Below are 23,233 nucleotides of genomic sequence, written 5' to 3'. Positions count from 1 at the left end.
CAAAGTACCTCCTAAAAATGGTAAAGGAGAATCAGAAATTTTAATAGAGAATAAATATGGTGCATTTGATTTTCAGCCATTGGCCAGTGTGAAAACATTTTAACAAAGAGTCTCTCTAAATTGCCCAGCATATAGGTAAGGCTTTTCTCAGTTTACACCCTAATTAAATTTTACTTTAGGTTTTATCATGTTTGGTCTTCATGAAGAGGCTGCACTATATTGAATGCTACAAAGTCAGTGAGCATTTATATAAACAACAGTTCTAGAGAGCCGGTTTAAAAAATGCTTTGATCTACAAGAAATTCAGTGAGGTTGGGAAAAAAATCAAATTAGAAAATGCAGTATTCAATTAAATAAAAAGAGTCAGGAAGACAGAATGGGGAAGGGAAGGGAGGAATGACTTAACATTGCATGGCATCTGTCTTCCCAAATTGACTGAGACATCGTCATAGGCAGGATGGACACACATGGATAGTTATAATCTTCAATTTTATTGTCTTGTCATTGTCTTGCATTTTCTATCACTTTCTACTGTAGCAAATGGATTTTTAACCCTCACTTTATTATTAAAGTAAATTTATTATTTTATTCTTATGTTTTATCTTTTACTGTCAACCTTTATGAGTGATACAATAAATGCTGGGCAATTTACATCCTACAAGTGAGGAATAAAATTAAGAAACAGCAAGTTACTCCTACACTATCATGTAGAATCTTATTCAGATTTACATTTTGTGGGATGCTACGGGGTGATCATCTAAAACTTGTGAAGACTGTTTATCGTTTATTTACTGTTTATTGTCCCATTGAGCTGGGACATGCACATGCAAGCATCCTCTCATTTTCTCATGCTGTTTTCTTACACCCTGTGTATCAAGTACTTTTACCATAGTTTGATATCTTAAATAGGGCGATTCTTTGGCCCAAACTTGCCTTTTATGCAACTGTTTTAATGTATGTTTAAACATAGGTGCAGGGAGCAGGGAAGCTCTAGACAGTGGCAGGGAAGAACAGTTGGACCTGTGTTGCCTCTGCATGCCCTTTTCTGCTGCCTGGTTGGCCTGGGGTGGCATGGGATCTACCACATATCCTACAGTGTCCTGCAATATGATCCTTTTGAGAGGATAATTCAATCAGACTCCTTTCTGTGGATGGGGAGAGAGGCAAAGCCTCATTAGGCAGTTCTAAGCCAGCAAGACTTGCACAATAAACAGGTCCGAAAGTGGTCCAGTCTTTGATGGATGGAATTTTCACAGAAAACAAAAAACCTGCTCTACCCAACAGCTGCAGGGCTGTATAGCTGATTTACATTGTGAATTGGCAGTATCTGCATTAATTACATGTATATTTCTGGGACAATGTAAATTCAAGCATGTATAGCTTACAAAGTCTTTGGTCCCAGACAGGAATACTTACAGGTAGTTTGTATTCTTGGCATGTGTTAATCAAATTTTCCATGAAAGGATGCTTCAAAAGGAGTTCAAATGCAATGGGTGTCAGATCTTCAGCACCTAATTCTTGGTACATCTTGATGAAATGCTTTAAATAAAAATAATATGTTGTCAATTTCTTGTAAAAAACAAAACAAAACAAAACAAAAACTGTGGAAAAGCAAAGATCACAGCATATTTTTTTAACATATGATTCAAGCTACAAAACCATCCTTGAATCAATATGCCTACCTTATCATAGCTGTCTGCCTTCTCCAGACAGCTGAATCTATGGCAATCTTCATCTTTACTTCCTCCAGTATGAAACACTTTGAGTAGAGATGCCACTGAAATCATTTTTTCACCAGTGTAATTCAAGACTTCTTTTTCATCCTTTATTAAAGGCTTTTCATTTGACAATATGTTGGGACCTGAAGAATCCTAAAAATTTAGGTACAGGTGTCATACTTGGGGATAAACAGTTTGTCAGTAGATTATCTGTTTCAGTTAAAAAAACCAATTAAGAACCAATGGATTACAATTCCAAACTTCAGTTCTTACATAACAAAAATCATCAACTTACACAAAATTATCTACTTCACCATAGGATGGAGGAAAAAATCCTGACAGTCTAGAAATAGCCATAATCTTGGCATGACCAGAAATTGAATAGATAGCTTTTTCCAGGAATGTGGCCAATATTGCACAGAAAATCCAGTATTTCTCAGAGCAACAAAACATTAAAATATTTAATAGTTACTAACTACAATACCAATAAATTTGTGTTTATTTAAGGAGTAAACTTGGTAATTCTGGATGTTCACATGAAAAAAACCAGCATGAATTTTTAGTCCAAATCCAGTCACTGCAAGAACTCTGTTTTGGCCAACAGTTAACTAACTCTCCACAGAAACAGGTATTTAACAGGTATTTTCTAGTTTATGCAGAAAAATTAAGTTTACTTGAAGCAAGCATTTTGATCATTTTAGAGCTGGTCAAAGAGAAAAAAATCCCTAAAACTAAACAAAAAAAACCTGCTGCAGAGATTTGTGAACACAAAGATGAGAAAGGACCTCATATCGGTGAGCAGCGCTTCGACTAGATTACATCACAATGTAGACTAACCAGTAGCAACAGGAAATTGCATGCAATTGAACACACCATTTCTTTCCTCATTAGAAGGGAGAGACTGCTGAGGTTCTGTCACACCTGTGCTGTGTGCCTTGGGCCTTAATGCATTTCATTTTGAGCACAGGAGGAGTAGAGTCTTTTCCATTCTTTTTAACACACAGTAATCAAGATTACAGAAATATCAGTACTGAAGTTTTTTGGCCTGTCATTGCATTGCTTACACTAAGCTGTGAGACCTACACAACCAATAATAACATTATTTAGACATAAAATGAAGTTAGTAAAAGAAGTTTCAAGAATATGTTAGTCTGAGCTTCTCTTAACAACATGAAGGCTCCAGATACATTTGTGCTGACAGAGACCAATGAGAAGATGTTACAAGTCCCAGCACAGAACAAGAAAAAGAGAAGCAGCAAATTAGGTGAAATTAGGTAAGTGCCTATGTATGAGCCAGCTGCCTAAGGTGTAAAACTTCTTAGAGATTAGCTAGATAGCTCTTTATATTTCACTGATGAATGTTCCACTGATAATATTTACTACTAATATTTCCAGTACCTGGAGTGAGAATTGGGATATTTCAGTGACATGTAAACAGCCACAGGGAAACAAAGGTTTAGGTTCTTAATTTGATGCTGAAACCACTTTGGATGTCTTCAGGACTCTGTGTATTTGATGCTCCCCTTCACTTGGCTCAAACCTGACACAATATCAATGCACCATTTCCTTTTCCCCGCCTTGTGTTTGTGGAATAACCTTAATGAAATTCTGTCTCTACTAAAGAGATTCTGTCTCTACTAATTCTGTCTCTACTCCCTCTCATTTACTTCAGTGGTATGGGATTTCTTTTGTTGCCTTCTGTCCATACTCGACATTATCATTAAGTGGAATGGAACAAAAGGCATGGAACAAAAGGCATAAAAATATTTTTAAATGAAAATATTTAAAAATAAAATATTAAAATGATGTTTGAAAATCAGTCCAGTGATTCTGTGCACCAGCCTAGACAACTATAAAGTCAAAGAGAATCCATATAAGCAAGATTTGTTTAACATCTAATTCTTGGATATTCCTAGGTTTCTGAGGGACACTCCAAGGTGAATTAGGCACTCAATCTGTCTGTTTAATACACTGTGGGACACAGATCAGACACAGCACAGATTCACAGAGCCAATGCCTTGAGGGAGAAAGCAAGCATGAGGAAATACTCAGGTTAGAAGGGACATATCTTTCTCCTCACAGATCCAGTTAATTCTGGGCTGAAGGTAAATGCTCTCCTTCACTCGTGACTCACAGCCTTAAGAAGGTGTTGACACATAGGTGATAATGCCAGTCTCTTACTTGTATACCACCAAACTTCCAACCAAACAGATGAAACCAAGCAGAAAATGGCAAAGAGGACAACCAGTTATAAGGTGTAGCTTTATATCCACTGAGACGAAAGTTAGAACTTTTCACCAAAATGTGGGAAATTAATACCATAATATCTAATTGGTAGCACTTTGTCCTCTCCTTCTTCCTATGAAATGTGTAAAATCTTACTGTCTTATTGTCTCATTCAGTCTCTCCAGTGTACAAAAACTCTGTTATGCCAAACAAAACACAGGGAAGTATAGTAACTTCTGTCATGTGAAACTATAAAATGCTATTTTGCATATGTAGATGATTACCCTGCGTGGTAAAATAATGCCTTTTCTATGCTGTTTCTAGAAATCTCAATTATACTTTAAGTTCTGGGCAAATTCTGGAGTCACTGTGGTTGCAACAGGGCAATGAATCATTTTATTATCTTGAGCAGCAAACTCTTTCCAAAGTGTGTACAGATAATTTATATCTCAAAGAACGACTTACACTTCAATAAATATAAGTATTTGTTAATAAGTAACTGATGCATGCAGTGGACTAATTCCAATTTTAAGACTTTAAAAAATAAAAATATACTTCAGAAATACTAGTAATGTTCAGATGACTAGTTTCCTTTGATTTAACAATGCATTCATCATGGCTGAAAAAATAATTTTAAAATTATTTTGTATGAAACAAATTATTATTATACCTTCTGGTTTACAGATAAACCTAAACAATTGGAAAGAACACAACAAAGATGCGTCTGAATACCCCAAAGAAACGTAGTGGAAAATAAAGTAAGACCAGCAATAATACCAGGTTTTACATCTTGAGATAACATTACTGTAAGCCACACTGCAGTCAAATTCCAGGGGACTGACAGCTGGTCAATTAAGCAAAAAAATTACTTCCATTCATATGCACAAGGAGTAATTGCCAGTAAACATCTTAAACTTTCATTAATGGCAAGCAAATTTCCAGACTTTTGAAAGAATCCTTCTGGATATTATTACCAGTGCAATGTTCCCATGAATGCAGTGAGACTACTTGTAAGGATTGGAGCTGCCCAGGATAAGCAAATATAGAAAAATCTAGGTAATTTATAATTTGAAAGTACTACTACTATTCTCTAGTATTTTTCTGTAATATTTTACCACACGTGGAAGGGAGGCTTTCTTTTTTCTGTGAATATTTGCTCCAGTAGCAATGCTAAGTGCTCTGTATACACCTTCAACTGGATCAGAGTGGGAGGCAAAATAAAGCAGCATCTCAGTATAGTCCAGCAGAGCAGGGTCTTTTTTGGTATCCACAAATAAATGGAAGAAAAACTATAAAAGGGCAAAAATAAGCAAATTAATTTCTATACATGGACTTAAATGAAATACAAATCAAGGACTGTAGAGAAAAGCATGAAATACAGTAATTACTGCCAATAAGAGCTTCTATGCTTAAGAGAATGTTGAGACTGTACAAACCAAGGCTGTGATAAATCATAAATATGTGTTAAGTAATTCAAGGAAAGAGAAATTGAGTTTCACAGAAAAGATAGAAATTAATAAAACGTTGTATCATGACAAATATGTTCAAAGCATTTTTTAGTATTCAGATTATTATTAGTCCCCTCTTTCATGGAAAATTCTACGAGCACAGATGCAGTGATCATTGGCCTCCCGTTCTTTACAAAGCTAGTTGCTGTGTAGCAAAATTAATGCCATTCAACCAAGAGCAGGAGTAATTAAGTCTTTCTGAGCAGACTATGATTTAGAATGCTCAAGGATGACTCTTGGATTCCTCTCTACATAATTTTGAAGCACCACTTGACCTGAAAAAAAAATCCAAAAAAATGCACCATTTATTGAAAAAAAGAGACCCAAAAACCTCTGAAATTAGACCTATCATGTTTAAATAGTGACTTCTTCAAAATACCAACGGTTTCAGTTACCTTTATGAGGTGTTTTAGCCTTTCTGAAGACACAGGTTCTTCGCAACTTTCTGTTATGTTTAGATCTTCATTTCCATTAAACCATAAGCCAGCCTGATTTAATAAATAAATAAATAAATAACTTTGCTTATTTTCGTACATTGAAATAAGGTGGTATTTATACTCTAGCTGTTCAACACAGAGGCTACTAAGAGCTTAATTTCTGGACTCAATAAAATTGAATTTGTTATTAATATACAATGATGAGAATAATGAAGCAGCTGTTTGTATGTTGTAACAGATACTTGAAAAGTTACTGAAAATCAAATAGGATAGAAGTGAATGCATGCTTTTGAAAAAAACGAAAACTATGTAGTTGTAAATCTATGCTGCTGAAGAAGCAGAATACGATATGGAGTTTCTATGCATATTCTGGTTTCTTCCTACTAGGACATCCTTTGCTAACCCCTACACTTTTGTCCAGACTGTACTTTTAGAAGAAACTGTCCATACAATTCACTATGATGTAGGATGGAGCCACGGCTCTCCCCATGCTTGCCTGCTCCCAACAAGATGACCAAGAGTCCTACAGAGCCAGAGCTACAACTGTAAATTAAAAGTGCTCAGAACCAATTCTGTAGTACTAGACTCTAGACACAGGACAGATCAGCTAGATCTGGATAAGCATGAACAAAATTCCTACAGAAAAATTTGCTTGTGTGAAGCCACATCAGGTTGTACAAACAACATCACAGCAGGGACAACCCACCACCATTACGTGGAGATGGGCCCCAGCACTGTGTAATTTACCAGCGTATGTGCAGAGAGAGAGGACAGGTGAAGCAGCTCAAATTCCCAGTGGAAGGGTATTCAAACCAGTGGTTTTATTGCATATTTACTACCTTGTAATACTGAAGTGATTAAATTAATTGGTCAGTTAATATTATATTTGAAATAGGATCCTGTGATAAAAATGTACATTCTCGGTCTGCATGTCTTGTGACTGCTAGCTTATTTGCAAACTCTTCAGCAAAACTTACAATAGAAAAAAAAATGCACACAGACCTACATTTTTTGTGGGTTTTCTGGCTTTGCAGAGTTTGTTTCTTAGAAAGTTTGTGGTGGGCAGGGATGGGCAGGTGCTCCTGGATTTTTTAAATTAATCAAAGAAGTTCTGAAAATTACAGGCCTCTGGACTAACACAGTGTTTATTTATTCTTCTTTAAAAACCAATGCTAGGTGAGTGGAAAACAAATTACAATAAAGTTTCTATTAAATGTATTCAAAACAGTTGGAAAATTATATTTAATCTTGCCAAACAAATACAGAAACTGGCAAGACTGGAGTACCTACAGACACCTATATGTGTATATATATGGTACTTACAGATAGTATAGCCCAAGAGAGTGAACTAGCAAGTATCATTCTAAATATGATTAAAATGCAAAGTAAAAGTAAGTGAAAATGAGCAGAATTTTGAAAGAATAAAAATGTAGTCATAATACTCTTTCTGAAAAACCTTGCTGAACTATGTGACAATTCAAACAGAAGCTGTCTTCAGAAAAATGATCAAAGAATTTTATAATTTTCCATGTATTCAAGGCTTGAGGAATGGTCTTGAGAAAATTAATTATTGGAAAAAATTCAATAGAAACATTTAATTAAAACACAGCTGATGAGATGAAACTAAAATCCTTATTTTTGCCTGGAGCAAATTATCTTATTCAGTGTCAAGTAAGTTAATAGTCATCAAATTGCACACAGAACGGTTTCTTTAAAACAGAAAGGATTTTCACTTGAGATTAATTTATGGGAAAACTAGGAAAATCAAGTTTAAAGTATGTTTAATTAGCCTGATTTGTGGAACTATGGACAAGATACATATTAGGCCATCAATTTCCTAAAAACACTTTTCACTACAAAGCTCCCTCAGACCTAAAGCATTTAAAATTCAGACTGAGTTTCTCAAGGTGAATAAGCCAAACAACATACCATTCAGGGAGTTTAACAAAATAAAATTTGATTGAAAAATTAAAAGGATTATAACCTGTAAATAGTGTTCCTGTGTAACGAAGCCTGATCCAGTGACATCAACAGACCTGAAGACATGCAGTGTTTGGAGGAGTTGTGTCACCGAGGGCACTGGCCAAGGCTGTGCTGCTGCCAGCAAGAATCTGCGCCAGTCAGTAAGTTTTGAGTTCACTGTGAATTCAGACGCCAGATTTTCTAACTACAAAACCAAACCAGCAAATATTGTCAAATGTGTACATAAACAGCCTTTCAAAATCCTATGTAACCTTAGGTATTTCCTGGGGGTTCTGCAGTGAGGTTTCACTTAAGAATAAGCCACAGGCCATTGTGTGTCAACTGCCATGTGCAGCTGATATTGACTCCGTTGACTCTGAGTGCCCAAATAGGCATTTATATATACCTAGCTTGAGAATTTCCTTTTGTAAGTAAGATCTTGCTTGCACAATAAATTTAAAAGTTTCATGTAAAACTGGTTATTTTAAGGAAAGAAAATTCTACTATTAAAATAAAGATAGGATTTATAAACACTAAAAGTTCTCAAAGAATACAGAACATGGGATACATACACATTTGGTCTATTAATAGACAATATTTGACTGATAGCTTTCCTTGGATAATTAATTTCCTGTGCTGAGATTAGGTTTTATATAGTCAAGATGACACACGTGATTAGTTTTCACTAAACTCTCTGGAACTACACCACTTTAACATTAAAATGTTTTACTCATGCACTTCAGAATATATGAATAAAGTGATGAAAACATGTGAAATCCAATTAAAATCTTAATGTGAATCATGGTTTACTGTCAGAAATAGTTATTAAAACATGCTAACACAAGTAAATTTTTTCCTTCTGTAGGTTTGCCAGTAATATCTGATGTTTGAATCTGAAAGATAAATTAATTCAGTATGGAGGATTTGAAAGTTTTCATGTTTTTAAATCTGAAAACCTTGGATGGCATCTTAAGAACCAATATAATTTGCAAACTGTAAAAAATAAAGTGCTGACAAAATGTCTGGCACAGTGACTTCCATGATCCTTCCCTAGTGAAACCAAGAATTGTAAAGAAAAACTGATAATATCTTATAATATTATTATCTTCATTTTATCATACTAAGGACAATGCTGCATCTTCTAAACAAACCAATACTCCAGTTGAAGAGAATATAGGGTTTCACTTACATCTGAAAGTGTTAAGTTCTTCCATGCATCAGGAAAGCAATTTATTCCAAGATTCAAACTAACCAAGTCACTAACAGCTTCAATAAATAATTTCTTTGGTAAAAAACCTAACAAAAAATCAATATAGAAATATGTTTAGACTTTAAATAGACCTATTCTTTAAAAAAAAAATAATGGCTATATGAGAAAGTTATTTACTTTCCTATTATGCACTATTGATAATAGTGCTAATATTTTCCAAACCAAACATAAAATCTCCTTATTTAAAATTAATCACCTAATAGCAAAATTTCAAATATTTCACTGCACTGCAATTCTTCTGGTACTTGTCCTGATTTGCACTAAAATAACTAATCTATCCTCACATGGTCTGCACTGACAGTTAATGAGCATTCACAGACACCAATTTCTCAGAGTTCTGTGTATTGAATACCTACCAACACTTTCTTCCACTCTGCTTTATTTTAATCAATCATAAATCCATCTTCACTCTTTGAAGCAAGTGTAAGCTAGAGAATAGGGTAGAAAACATGCACTGTTGTCTGCTGAATTCTGAAGCAAAATTCAACTGTTTGAAAAGCTTCTCAGAACTCACATGTGGGAGTTAGAAATAGCTCCATTAATTTTATTTTAAAAGAAATCCTAAGGAAAAAATCAGTTAAGTGCAGAAAACCCAATTTTTTTAAAAGCAGGAATAGATTTGCTTGTGACCAAACAGAAACTTCAAACTTCATGTATGACATGAAAGCACAAAGTTATGTATAAAAATTTTTTAAAACAGATAAGAGTCTTTTCTTTCAGAAATGGACTTTGCTGGGTCAGTGAGAGTTCACTGTAAAACCTCTGCAGTAACAACAAAAAATGTAAAATACGTTTCAAGTTATTTAAATTTTGAGAGATAAAGCTGATTTGGTCAGGTTGTGATCAATTCCATGGCATCAAAACAGGAGTTTTCAGATTACCTTTAAAAGCAAACACAATCAGTGAAATGTTGGGAAGACTTACTTATTCTTTTCCTTTTTCCAGTCAAACTTCTTGTCCATTTGAAAAGGCAAAGCTGTGCACATTCTATGGCTAAGACACTTTGTTTGAAGTGAAACAGTGAAGTGAAATTTCGGTTTATGAAAAAGCTATGTGATAGCAATATGAAGAATGTGTTTGAGTATTAATTTCATTGTGTCATTATTCAAAATCAAGCTGCTAATTTGAATGGTCTGCATCTTTGTAGACCTGTTTATCTCCAGTCAGGAAAACCAGGATTAATGCCCCAGCACATCTTAATACAGCAGAGAAATCCTATACATATATACACGTGGAGAGAGGAAGACAAAAATAGATTTGGGAAGCTCAGTCTGTTGGGACAGAAAGAAGGAAGGGAGAGACACCTGGACTTGAAGCCTTCATATCCTCCCCCCACATTTCAGCATGAAAGCAAAAGCTGGGGAAAAAATACTGTCAGACTGGTAACAGTTTTCTGACATCTGGGAAGTTTTTTATTTATCTGCACTGAGAAAGTACACATTCTAAAAATTGTGATAAATCACGTGCTGTTTCCTGAAGCACCTTGGATTGCTAATATAATTTAAGGTAAATGGAAATTTGTTTTTTTTTTTTCATGAAAGCTTCAATCCTCAATAATCAGATTATTTCCATATAGCACAATGAAGCCTGCATCACAGGAGCATCATGACCGGGACACTTCCTCTAAGATTCCATAAACCAGGTAATATTTTAGTGATTCATGGGGAAAATAGGCTATGATGCGAGAAGGAGCCGGTGAACAAAAAAATGTCAGGGAAAATTTTTACAACTTCTTTGCAGTATCAGATTTTCTAATGCTTTATCATGAAGAGACCAGCTAATAATATTTGGTTTTTGTTAAACATTTCCCTTTCCATTTGATCACTGGCAGTCTAACTTAGATTTCTGTCACAACATCTTATGTTTTAAACTGTTCAACCCCCACTATGATCTCTCTGCACGAAAAGATGTAGTTCCTGCATTTCTTATGATTTTCTGACTTCCTGAAATGAAATTTAATTTTGATTTTCTTCACAGAATTCTAAAAGGATACTAATATCCTCATAACACTTTTTGTGAAGCTACATGACTTCAGAAACATACATTGAAAGTATGAGGGACATTAAATTTAAAGAACTTGCATCAAAACAAATGTCAGAGATGGGATTAAAGGATTGCAATCTAAATCACAATTTACATAAACTATGTAATTGTTTATATTAACTATAGAATTGCTGATGTGCTGTAGGGCAATTTCTTTTATTTTACCACCTCCTTCTGAAACATCTGATGAGGGATAATTCCAGAGTTATAGTAGTTAAAAATCTTCAAATGGACTGTGACTTAATTCCTCCTACTGACATATGTAGGAGAAAGGAGGGAGTCTCAGAGGAACAGAGGAAATCCCACACAAACATGAGGTTCGATGAAATACATTCCTCACTGTGTTTTTAGGATCTTTGTCTAGACTTAGTGGATTTGGGTATATATTACAGAGCACAGAACTAGTTTTGAATATCTGATTATAATACCAAACAATAGGTGACTCATGATTTCAGCTCACGGGCTGTCAGTGCTCCATAATCATCAAGAGATGCTGAGAGTGGGCAGCCACACAGATGGTACTCAGAAAAGAATACTGGTGTCTGCAAATGGTACTCTGCCAGTGGTGAAAGAAAATAATGTCTCCTAGGAAGGAAAAAGGAAGACAATTCCGAGAACTCACTTTTTCCACTTAGAAAGCCTCATTTCAAAACAGGTATGCTCTATACAAAATCCTTTTATAAGTACAAAATAAAAGAAACCAAACCTAATAAGTTTTAGCTGAATAATGTAGGAGACTGAATAGAAAATGAAACATTTTTAATTAGAAGGAGCAGCAGGCATCTTGTAAAGAGAGTCACTATTCACAAAGATTTTGAAAAACTGAGGAGATAGTCAGGGTCAGTAAGTAAGTTTTACTAAAAACAGATCAAAGTACTTTTTGGAAATTGACTGCACAAATTGGTATATTTATTACACTGTACATAAAACAATTCAGGAACAGACTTCTAGCACATTGGAGAACAGGATTAGAATTCAAAGTGAATGTTAAAAATTAGAGATAAAGCCTAGAATAAAAGGACAATATCCAATAAAGATAAATGTCAAGTGCCCCACTGGGCTAACATAATGAACTGAATAAATGTCCCAAGGGGAATCTTACTTCCAAAATAAAATTTCTATGGAAAAGTCTCTAAGGATTATAGCAGATTACAATAATATGAGAAAGTACATGGGAAGTCATTGGAAATAATCTTTTTTCGCCCCCCCCCTCCCCCAGATGTTGAGGCTTCTGCTATAATACAACTTTGGAAACTCTATATCAAGAAGGATGGATGCAAAATAAGACTGCCCAAAAGAAAGCAGCAAGAATCATCACAGGTTTAGAATATATCTCCTGAGGTGTGAGGTTGAAGGAATTCTGCTAGTTTCATAGATGTAGAGTGTGAGAAAACGTGTCCCCACCCTGCATCATGGAGGTGACTTCAGTGTTACAGATACAGAACCACCATTTTTTGGTTTTTCTTTCTTTTTTTGTTTTCACCTGTTGGACATCCTTGAGATGCATTTTCAAACTTTTTCTAATCTCAGCATAGTTAAAAATCTCCATTTGAAAACTTTGAGGGAAAAGAACCCTCCTGGTATTATGTGATTTAAAATAAAACCCTTGAATTCACAATTCTAATATATAACAGGCCACATATCTAATAAGGTAATCCATGAAACATATATCCTGTTTCTTATTAGGCAAAGTATATCTAAACTTTTTTTTTTTAACTGCGAAATCACTAGTTCAGATATTTTATACAATACACTGTACTGATCTCTATTTCTGACACAGATTAACTCTACTGGAGTGAACCAATATGCTTTAATGAGGAATTCCTTCAAAATCTACTGAACTCTGACACATTGTTTATACCCAGAAGAAGCATGAACATCTATGCAAAACACCAAAGACACAGTATGTGTGTATATATATATATATGTGTGTGTGTGTGTGTGGTATAGCATAGCACAGTACAGAGAGTAGCTGAGGAGTACAGTAGGGTTTGGGGTATTGGCATTACTACATACACTTTATATTGAAAGTAGAGTTATCTTGATTTAGGAGATGCTGGATTCAAAGGTGAATGACCTCATATTCATTTCTCCCAAATTACCTGTAGTACATCTTCATTTGCTGTTGGAGGAACCAAGAAGGGTCTTTAATGATTCAATTTTAGCTATCTTTTGATATAAATCATTGTTATTTCCTTGATAGTAGAAATATAGTCTGCTGGTATGCTTTACATTTTTAAATTATCAAGTAGAAAGGTGCATTTAGAATATGTAGAATTATGAAAATACATATTCTCTAAACCATACTCATTCTCAGCTCCTAGATTAAAAATCAAGATACAGTAATCTTATTGCAACCCTTACAAGTATTCTAACAGGGAAACAAAAAGCAGTTCAAGCTGTGAAGTGTATTAATCACATCCTATCTGTAAAAGTACTTGTTATGGGAAGAGTAATTAGTGCAATAAATAATCAGGAATGGGAAGATGGATCTGTTCTGCCTCTGTAGGGAAGTTTTCAGAAGAACATGCCTGAGAAAGGTCATATTAAAGTTTATCTGGTTTGCACATTCCATCAGGGTCTGTATAGGGAGAGCCAGATTTAGCAATAGCATGGTATCTTCTAAAAATATTTTCTACTCTACCCAATGTTATGGAGTTCATGCTCTTCAACATCTGCTCAGCAGAAGCTGCATCTGGTGAAGCAGAACTGGCAGCTTCCATGCAGGTAGCCCAAGCATGAGCTTCACTACTCTGGTGTGTGTTTATAAATTCAAGTTTGAAGTCATCAGTGCCAGAACAAAAATTATGAACATTTTCCCCCAAATCAACATTATGTTTACGACATGGTACACAAAACATTATTCCCCTTTCATCATCATATTTTAACCAGGAGTATTTTGTTAGCCATATTTTTGGAAACTGGTGATTCCTCTTTGATTTCTGATGTTCCAAATCTTTCTTCTCTTTCCCTCTGTCACCAACTTCTCTGTTGCTAGAAGAATTAGTCTTGCTTTTAAATTGCTTCAGTGCTTTTATGGCTATAATTTAAAAAGAAACAACTAAATATAAATAATTTTTATTTGATAAAATATTAGTTATATTTTTTTGTCCATTTTTATCTTGTTAATTTGGGACTAGAGTGTGACTTGAAATAAACAGCCATGAAAGAGAACAAGGAAAGCAGACCTACTCTTAAATCAATTGAAGCCTACCAAGGATTCCTGTAAGAAATAGTCAGTGTTGATTTTGACTATTAAAAGTTTGTCAAGAGTATGCAACCCATGAAGTGCAGCAGTATCAATGCTATTTTTGAAACAGGGAAGAGTAAAGTTATGAAGAGGAATTCAGAATGGTCTTCAGAAAACATATTCAGAAAACATATTCAGAAAATACTGCTGAAGTCACAAACTTACAATGTGCATCATACCTGGCATCAGCAGAAATGTTAACTTGGAGCACGTCTGTAAATACATAATCAAAAACCTGACACAGAATGCCTAAGATGCTTATGTAGTAGCTGACATGATCTTCTAAAAATGTGTTTGCCTGCAAATGATATTATTACTGCTTTCAGAACTGTATATGCATTCTTAATGACTGAGATTGTTCTGACCTTTCCCCAAATTGTTTTGAAGATGGTCACCCTTGTATTTTGTAGGAGCAAATCCCATAAGCTGACATTTAAAAAATTGTATTTCTAGATCCCATTTATCTCCTACTTTTGGCCAGTAATTTAATTATTTTAGTATACCATTGCCATAATTTTAGGACTTCGAAAAGAAAGCAGTAAATAAGCAAGAGAAAATGCATGCAGAATGGAAGTAATAAAATGGGACATCTATTTGTTCACTGGGAAATAACAAAAGTAACACCATGTAGATGACCTAACATCTGACTCTCCCTCCTTATTAAGATGTGTACGTCAAGAAGCAAAATTAATGAGTACATTAAGCTGATCACAGAGAGAAATGCTATTTCTAGTGCTTTAAAAGGTCTTGAAAAAAAGGGGTTTTTTTGTATGGTCTTGAAAAAAAGTTTTTGTATGTTAACTATGAACAGTCTTTTCTACTTTAGAAGAAGGAGCAAATTTTTATATATAATATACTATATAATTTGTGAGAACTGATTGTTCCCATTGTTGACAAAAGCGACAGTTTGCTCCATGCTATTCTAAGCATCCTAAAAGGCCATAATGTTAATAAAGGAAGTTAGAAACATGCAGTTTAAATACATTTGCAGTGTGAATGATTCTTGTAAAGAACTCAAAATCTGAGGTCGCAGCTGTGGTCCACATGGACAGAAAAATAAACTCTCTCAGAAGGTTTTTCTGACATGGGCCCAGTTACCATAAACAGAACTGAAAAGAGGAAGAGAAATATTCCTAACACAAAGTAAAGATTAAAAAACTTCATTAGGCAGAGACAAAACCACAAGGTAAGGTGAAAAAGAGGTGGAGGGCTGGAAAACTGGACCTTTTTACTTGAGAAGTAAAAAGGGTATAAGGGATAAAAACATTTTAACACCTCTAGAATGCCTCCTCCTTCTTTAGGCATAAGGATACCTGTGGAAATGTGCTGGTGATTAGGGAAATAGGGATCAGAGTAGACCTATGATCCACTATCAGGGATAATATTCCCTGTAAGCTTGGCTTTCAGTGTTTCCAACATTTTTTTTTCAATTGACATGGAGAAAGTGGGAATATAGGAAAAGGTGGGATCTGTTGCATGATGTCATGGAAAGAATGGAGGATACAAAAGGAAGCCGGCCTGTACTACATATGAAGCAACCTATGAAGCAACTTCTTCACATTAAATTTGTTATCAAATGAAATCAAGAACAAAACCAATGTGGGAAAAGCTACAGTAGGTAGAATTGTTTTTCATTAAAATCTTCTTAAAAGGCAGTATCATTCCTTGATACACACAGTGACTGGCAAGCCTTTATATGTTTCAATAAGCAGTGCAGAACTTCAAAAAAAAAGAAAAAAAATATTCAGTGAAGATATTATGAGCAGTAGTGAAAGTGAAAAAAGAAAAACATTTAAAAAGGAGCATTATGAATGACAGCAGCATAAGTTTACACTACACCCTGTGAACCAGGTCTGTGATATTTTAAATGGAACCTGTGACATTTAAAGAGTAATCACTAGGTCTCAGTTATTATGGCAGATATACAAAAGAGCATATTTCTTAGTGATACACCAGTCAGTAGAGTATTTTCTATAGGCACTGTATAAAAATATCTCCATAAACTGATGTAGTAGAAAATCTCTATTAAACATTCAGATTATACATTTACACAGGCAACAAAATATTAAGAGATTGTAAACTTATACTAGAGTTGAGAATTATGTTACCATTTATTCCCTCATCATCAAATTTTACCAAAGCATTTGAACAGATTAATATTCCCTTATATTTTCACTAAGAAAAATGTTTCCATAGCAGTTCCTGATTAGAGTTTTGGATAATAATCCATTGCAAATTACACATCAGACTCTATAGCAATTTTATATGGATGAATGAGTGAAATAAACCTGAGGGCTGAATTATATTCTTTTAATTTAAGTACTCTAAAAGGTAATAATATGGGATACTTCTACCCTTAGATGAAAAAGATGGGAGTCTCAAAAATGTGATACTTTTCATCCAAGTTGTTGATAGACTCATCACTCCCTACAGTCAATTTCACTGTAAATATTTCCATAATTTATTCACTAATTATTACTAGTGCTACTATATGTCCAGTCTTCATTAAATGGCAAGAATTGGGATTTTAAACTTAGAAGCACTGAGAATTAGAGGTATTTTTGTTGCTGTACAGATGTAGTGAGGAGTGAGGTCCTCTGTCATGCTGACTGAATTCTTAAAATTGTATATGTGTGTGTATATATATATATGTATTCAAATGCACAGAAACAATACAAACATGTTAAATATGTTCCACAGATTTCTGAAATTAAATAACATACATGACTTAGTAAGAGACATAACAGGAGATGTAAATTAAACTGTTGGTAGAATTGCTAAGTTTTCACCAAAAAAGAGATACTTTCTCTGTCCACAAATTTAAAACTTTCATATTTTAAAGTCTTAAAAATACACATTGAAGATAAATAGTCTTTAAAAGATGTAAGTTAGAGATTATGAAACTATTCCTATGCTCCCCTATGGAGTTCAGTCTTTATTTGCATCAAAGTCAGGCAATTACTATTCTTCAATTGTTTCTACAACAGTGCTTGGGGAAAGAAAGTATAATCTCTAGACATTATTCAGGGTCATCATATAATCCTGACTCAATAAAACACCACATTGAAAAGGTAATATTTCAGCTGATCTGCATGCACACTTTAATGTAACTGTCTGCTCCAAATCTACCAATACAGTAAAATTCAATTCACAAGTTCAAAATTTGAAAACAAACAGCAATGCAATATGGCCATATCTTAGCAGACAATTTAATAGTTGTATAAAAAAGCATTTAAAACATTTTTGGTTATTGGATATAGAATTTTTTTAAACCTGACTGGTGTCTATTCTGTCTAATTATAGAATAATTTCTATAACTAAACCAAAGGTTGATAAGGATCATGCCCGTGAAAAAAAATAAATTTAAATGCTCGTGTGTGATTCAGTCATAAGATAGAGAACAAATCTGGCATAGAATCTACTTTGATCTGCTTGGTAATGCAAAACCACACCCAAATTGCATTCTCTGAAACAACTTTAGAAGAAAACGGAGACATTGCATGTGTGTGCTAATTGAAATGACAGGAGACGTGGTTATAGAAGATCATAGTGCTCAAGAGAATCAAAGGGGATGAGATCTAATAGATATTTTAATTTTGTTGATAAGAAAAGCATGCACTCAAAAAGACTGTAAGAGAGAAAATAAAAAAGGTGAATGTTATTAGCTCTATTGAAAAGTCATCACAGCTCTTCCTATGAAAAAGCACTCCAAAGGTAATATATTAGAGCACTGTTAAAAACTTGATCAAAGAGTTAGTGAAATTAATTAGCGCCAACTCATGCTGACTTTGGGCAATAGCACTTGGGATAATAATAAAACAAAAAATAAATTTCTTTCTCAAATTAAAGACTGTCAGTCGGTAGGAAGGTCCAGCACAGGCTGGTTTTTTGTCCATTGGTGCTTAGAATGGAGAATAATATGGTTCCATGGAGAGCCAAGTGTGCAGTACAGCAAAAAGTTGTCTGTGAAGAATCAGCAGTTCTTTAAAACTTTAGATTCCTAGGAAACACAAAACTGTTTCACAAGAATACTTCCTTGAATATCAAACATTTTTTAAGTATACTGGCACTCCCACTTTTAGCTTTAATTCTGGCAATTTGTTAAATATATTTTGAAAATATTTCCTTTTGACACTTACCAAATATCTTGTGACAAACCTGTTTACATGTTACTTTCTTCTAATATAATTACCCCTCCTTTGTTATTCTTTGTTTGCTTGCATTTCTAAGTAAAAATATGCTTCATGTAATCTCCATGATGCTTTAGAAAAGCCTAATTTCCAATTTTCAGAACAACTTCATGAAATTTATTATTCACTACACTTCTATTTCAGAACAAGGAGATTGGTAGATGTATTCTATTTAGACTTGCCCAATAGCCTATGCCATAAGTGCTTTTTTATGTGGATTTCCACAATGAATGCTGAGAGATATGCTGGAGGAGGTAAGAATGAGAAAAAATAAGATGCTTGGCAGCAAATCTAGATCTATTTAGAGATTCTCCAAAAGGCAGGGGCTTGTTTGGCTTGTTTATTACCTTTTGGTATCTCCTTGAGAGATGCTGTTCAACAATTTCACTGCAGCTGTGCTGGGTGCTTTAGTGTTTTCCCCTCTTTTGTTCAGTGAGAGACTAACTACTGAGATGTGTATTTTTTGTTGACCATTCTATTGAAAAGGGAGACAGAAGCCTATGAAAAATTTTCCTGATGTTTTAGGAAAGAAAGGAGTATATAATGAAGTGGTCACCTTAGGAAACCTAGGATGTCATTTATGATGTCTTAAAATGTGTAAGAGACTGGGGGGGGAAGTATTTTAAAGATGACTTGCACAGCTTGTGCTTTCCATCCTAATTCAGCTATCCAAAAAAGGTAATAGTCACCAAACAGAAGATAAATCCATGGGGTATAGGACCTTATTTTAAACAATAATTCTTTCCCATTGTCTCAGAGAACAAGCAACAGCATTCTTTTACAGTCTTGTGGCTGTTAAGACAATAAATCCCTTTTTCAGATAGTCATGCAAGTCATGTTGGGTCACTTTAGTGAATATAATACTATCAAAAGGGAAATACTGTAGAATGATAAAGACTTCAATTGTTTTCTGGCTAATTATTACAAATTTACAAAGAAAGTGGTTGTTCTGTCCTAAATATGTCAAGAATATTAAAGTCTATAATAGAAAAAAATTTTGTTTTAAGTATCTTAATCATGAATGATCAAAACCCAAAAAGGCCCTTTTAAGTGGAAATACCAATTAAACTGGTATCTGTGTTTCATTCTATGGCACTGCAAATGATTACAAACACACAGATTTTTAGTTTCGTGTGGTATTATATATGCATTACTATCTGTAGAATAGGTCTCTACAGAAGATTTTGAAATGCTTACACACACATCTACATTCCTACATTAGAGATAACATGATATGCATCTCTCTATGGAAAACCGGCAATATCTTTCTCCCTAAAGTGGTTTTATATGCAAAAGGAAATTGGAATTGCTCTATAAACATGCATGAAAAGAATTTCCCAATAAATAATTAAACTCGACTTCATTGTGCCTTTGTGGCCTTATTACACTGGAAGAGTGAGATCTTGAATTGTAAGCACTTGTTTACACATTGTATTTCACAATCTTACTGGCAATAATACTAACATTATAATTTTAATATGGAACACTGGTAATGAAACACTCTGCAAATACATGTGTAACTACTTTCCATCTCAGTTTAAAACTGCCTCACATAAATTACTTTGTAACATTTATATGGTCCCAGAAACTATTGCAAGTCTTTTAAGGCATCCTAAGCCTTAAGTTCCCATAATTAGGGGGTAGAGACACAATAAATGAATGTTTAAAGGTAAAAAAATTACATGTCTGAGCTAGTGCTTGCAAATCACCCAAACAACAGGCACACATTGACTTGAAGAATATAACGGTTAATATTTAAAATAGACCCTATATAATAGTTCCATGAAAATACTGATAATTTTTAAATTGTGTTTTAAAATAATATAGCCCGAGTTCACTGAACTCTCAATTAGTAAAAAGTTTTAAAACGTGCATATTTAAGTAAAGCAAGCATGATACACACTGTACTGAAAACCTACTACAGAGATACCTGCCAGAGGAATACTAAACGTGGTCTTGACAATAAAAACCCCTAGGAAAGCCATTAAAAGCTTTCCAGTGGTCTGTTATTTCACATTTTCAATATCCCCCCACTATGACTTTGCTTTTTTATGCTGCAAGATCTTTAACTGTAGTACAACCTTTAACAATATAGATAACTAATGTTATGTTTAAAAATACAGACAACTCACTAAGCTCCCAATTACTCTAGATTTTAAGCAGATAACCAATATTCCTTCGGGAGTTAAAAGGAAAAAAATTCTTACCTTTAGGTGCCAGCTGTAGAAACTGCTTATGAAGTGTAGCAAGTTGTGAAATAGTTAGAGTACTGCTTCCAGAGGTTTCTATGCGCTGAAATTCTGGTGGAGGAACAGGGTCAGGAACAGGGTCAGGAACCATTTTTACGTCTCTATTGATGTAGAAATCTGTTCCTTCTAAAGTCATTTCATATAGGATTTTGCTAGAACTCTCAATATGATGTCGTGCAACCTCTATCAATTTTTCAACACTGAAAACATAAATACAGAAATTCATTAATATAATAAACAGTGTTAACAACGTAGCTTTAAATTCTAATATGCTTATGTTTTTAAAGTTTTCCTAAAGTAAGAATTTCAAACTTTCTGTGTGAATTCTGTAACTACCAAAATCATTATGAAGTCTACTCTTCCTCTGGCTGCAAGGAATCTTTTGACCGCAGTCAGAAATTTATACAAAGTCAGATCTAACACACAGAAAAGGCCTGATGGAAAAACATGAAAACACTTCCTAGGCTAGCATACTGGAGAGGCACATATCTCCTCCTTTTAGTGCAATGAGTATAGTTTATACAGAGAAATACATCAGCTGTCTATAATGTCAAACACAGATTTGGCTTGGAGTGTCAGGTCAAAGGATATGATATTCCTTAAATGCTGTGTCTTTGTTAGCACATGTCAGGAAAGCAAATAAAACTGACTGGAAGGAAGAAGCTTTGCCTCTTTGAGCTATTTCCTGTTAAAGTCTTCACAGTCTCCATTTATGCCTCTCTTCTTGGTCATGCCCTGACATGGATCAAGCAGCACTGTCCCAGATGTGATTCAAAAGTTATTATAGGCCAGAAATACTTTGCAAAAGGCAAAGTTACTCCTTTCCTTTAGAGAGGAAAAGCCCTTTAATGATACAGACATTGGTCATTCTATGCCGGATAGTCTAATGTGCTATAGCAATCCCAAGTACATTTTATTTACTGGGACAGAAGAAATTGTGAAGGAGAACACTTTTTTTAATGGTCCTTGAAATAATTTTGAGAAATGTAATATGTGGTGATAAGAACAATGGGCGGAATTTTCCAATGTGTGTAAAAAACAGGAAAGAAGCTACTGAAATGATACTGAGCTTTCTACTGAATAGAATAACTGATTGTCTGCTCAGTAACCTGCTAAACCTGTAGTCAAGAAAAATAGCATAGCATGATATTTACCTTTACAGCTACAAGCAGAACCTTTTAATCAGTCAAGAAATGAGATACTGGCATTCAGGTTTCTGAGATAAAACTACATGAAATGATTATTTTATACATTTTTTACTAAATTAATTCTGTCTCCAGACACAACTATATTTACTACCTTAATCTAGGTTAAAAAAAGAAAAAAAAATCCTGTATAAAATTGATACACATTACCTTGATCTTTCCTCCAAGAAGGTGGATCCAAGCCACTTTTCCATATCTTTATAAGCCTCTTCTGCTTTCAATTTTAGATCCTCAAGATATGCTAAAGCTTTTTCTTTTATAAGTTCCAGCCGAGATTTTGTGGCTGCCTCTGTTTAAATGGTAAAGTCATAATGAATAATATTTATAAAATGTGAGGAATGTTCTCAGTCTAAGCAGCTAAAGTTCGGCATATTTAACTGTTTTTAGCTAGAAGTACCTTAGAGGATACTTGCTGCCTGGCTAGTCACTTTTCTGTAGTACAGTTAAGGCTGATGTAATTGTGGCTTCTGTACATGTTCTTTGAGCAGCTGCTATCAGTATGTTACAGAGGTAAGTGCATGACAATTTTTGTCTCCCTGTATTTTCAGAGGTAGGTACTGATAAAGCTGCTCTCTTAACACTAACAGAATAAAAGGCAAAGTACATTGATGCAACAAAGAAATTAAATATTCAAACAATGTTAAAAACTTAGAAACTATACACAACTAGTACCTTTGCTAGACTCTGTATAAATGAAAACCATAAGTTACTGAAAGGCAACTGGATAACAAAGCAGCAAGCAAAATTACAATTCTCAAATACCAGCTATTTGCCTGTGCAAATAGGAAATAGAGTTCAACATGTTCAGCCATTCTTAAGTTCTTAAATACAGGATGAAAATGAAGCAATGTCAAGGAAAACAAATACATGTTAATATGAATTACTAAAATTAATCTTCATGCAATTAGGATCTTCAAAGTTATTACTATTCTTCTCATTACCCCAAGAACTTGGAATTTTTATTCTTGAACTGCTTTTGTATTAAACCATGTTCAAAGATGTAGATGTACAAGCATTTGGTCTGACTGGATCTACAGAAGGCTTATGAGTTTGTGGTTTGTTCAATAACTGCTGTTTGCCCTCTATTTTTCATAATAAAATACTATGCAATAGTTAGCCCAACAAAGAGGTACCATATGATGATGGGCTTGCCAACTGTTGCCAAATAGAATCAA

The 23,233-nt window shown here is 34.3% G+C and overlaps 1 protein-coding gene across 17 annotated transcripts in view; it reads right to left on the bottom strand.

The window, feature by feature from the left end:
- The window catches only part of SPEF2 (sperm flagellar 2), a 74,681-nt gene that overhangs the window by 4,060 nt on the left and 47,388 nt on the right, over nt 1-23,233 (bottom strand). For 10 of the 17 annotated variants that reach the window (XM_064403107.1, XM_064403100.1, XM_064403101.1 and 7 more), the window contains 8 exons: nt 22,209-22,347; nt 20,812-21,053; nt 9,041-9,147; nt 7,874-8,056; nt 5,848-5,940; nt 5,060-5,233; nt 1,683-1,871; nt 1,417-1,539 (listed from right to left, as the gene is read on the bottom strand). In XM_064403107.1, the coding sequence (XP_064259177.1) occupies nt 1,417-1,539; nt 1,683-1,871; nt 5,060-5,233; nt 5,848-5,940; nt 7,874-8,056; nt 9,041-9,147; nt 20,812-21,053; nt 22,209-22,347 (1,250 nt within the window). The other 7 variants (XM_064403109.1, XR_010352262.1, XM_064403112.1 and 4 more) reach the window with 7 other exon arrangements.

The sequence above is a fragment of the Passer domesticus genome, chromosome Z, assembly GCF_036417665.1.
Source record: "Passer domesticus isolate bPasDom1 chromosome Z, bPasDom1.hap1, whole genome shotgun sequence".
Classification (NCBI taxonomy): domain Eukaryota; kingdom Metazoa; phylum Chordata; class Aves; order Passeriformes; family Passeridae; genus Passer; species Passer domesticus.
The sequence above is the reverse complement of the archived record's forward strand: the minus strand, read 5'-3'. Positions and strand labels throughout refer to the sequence as shown.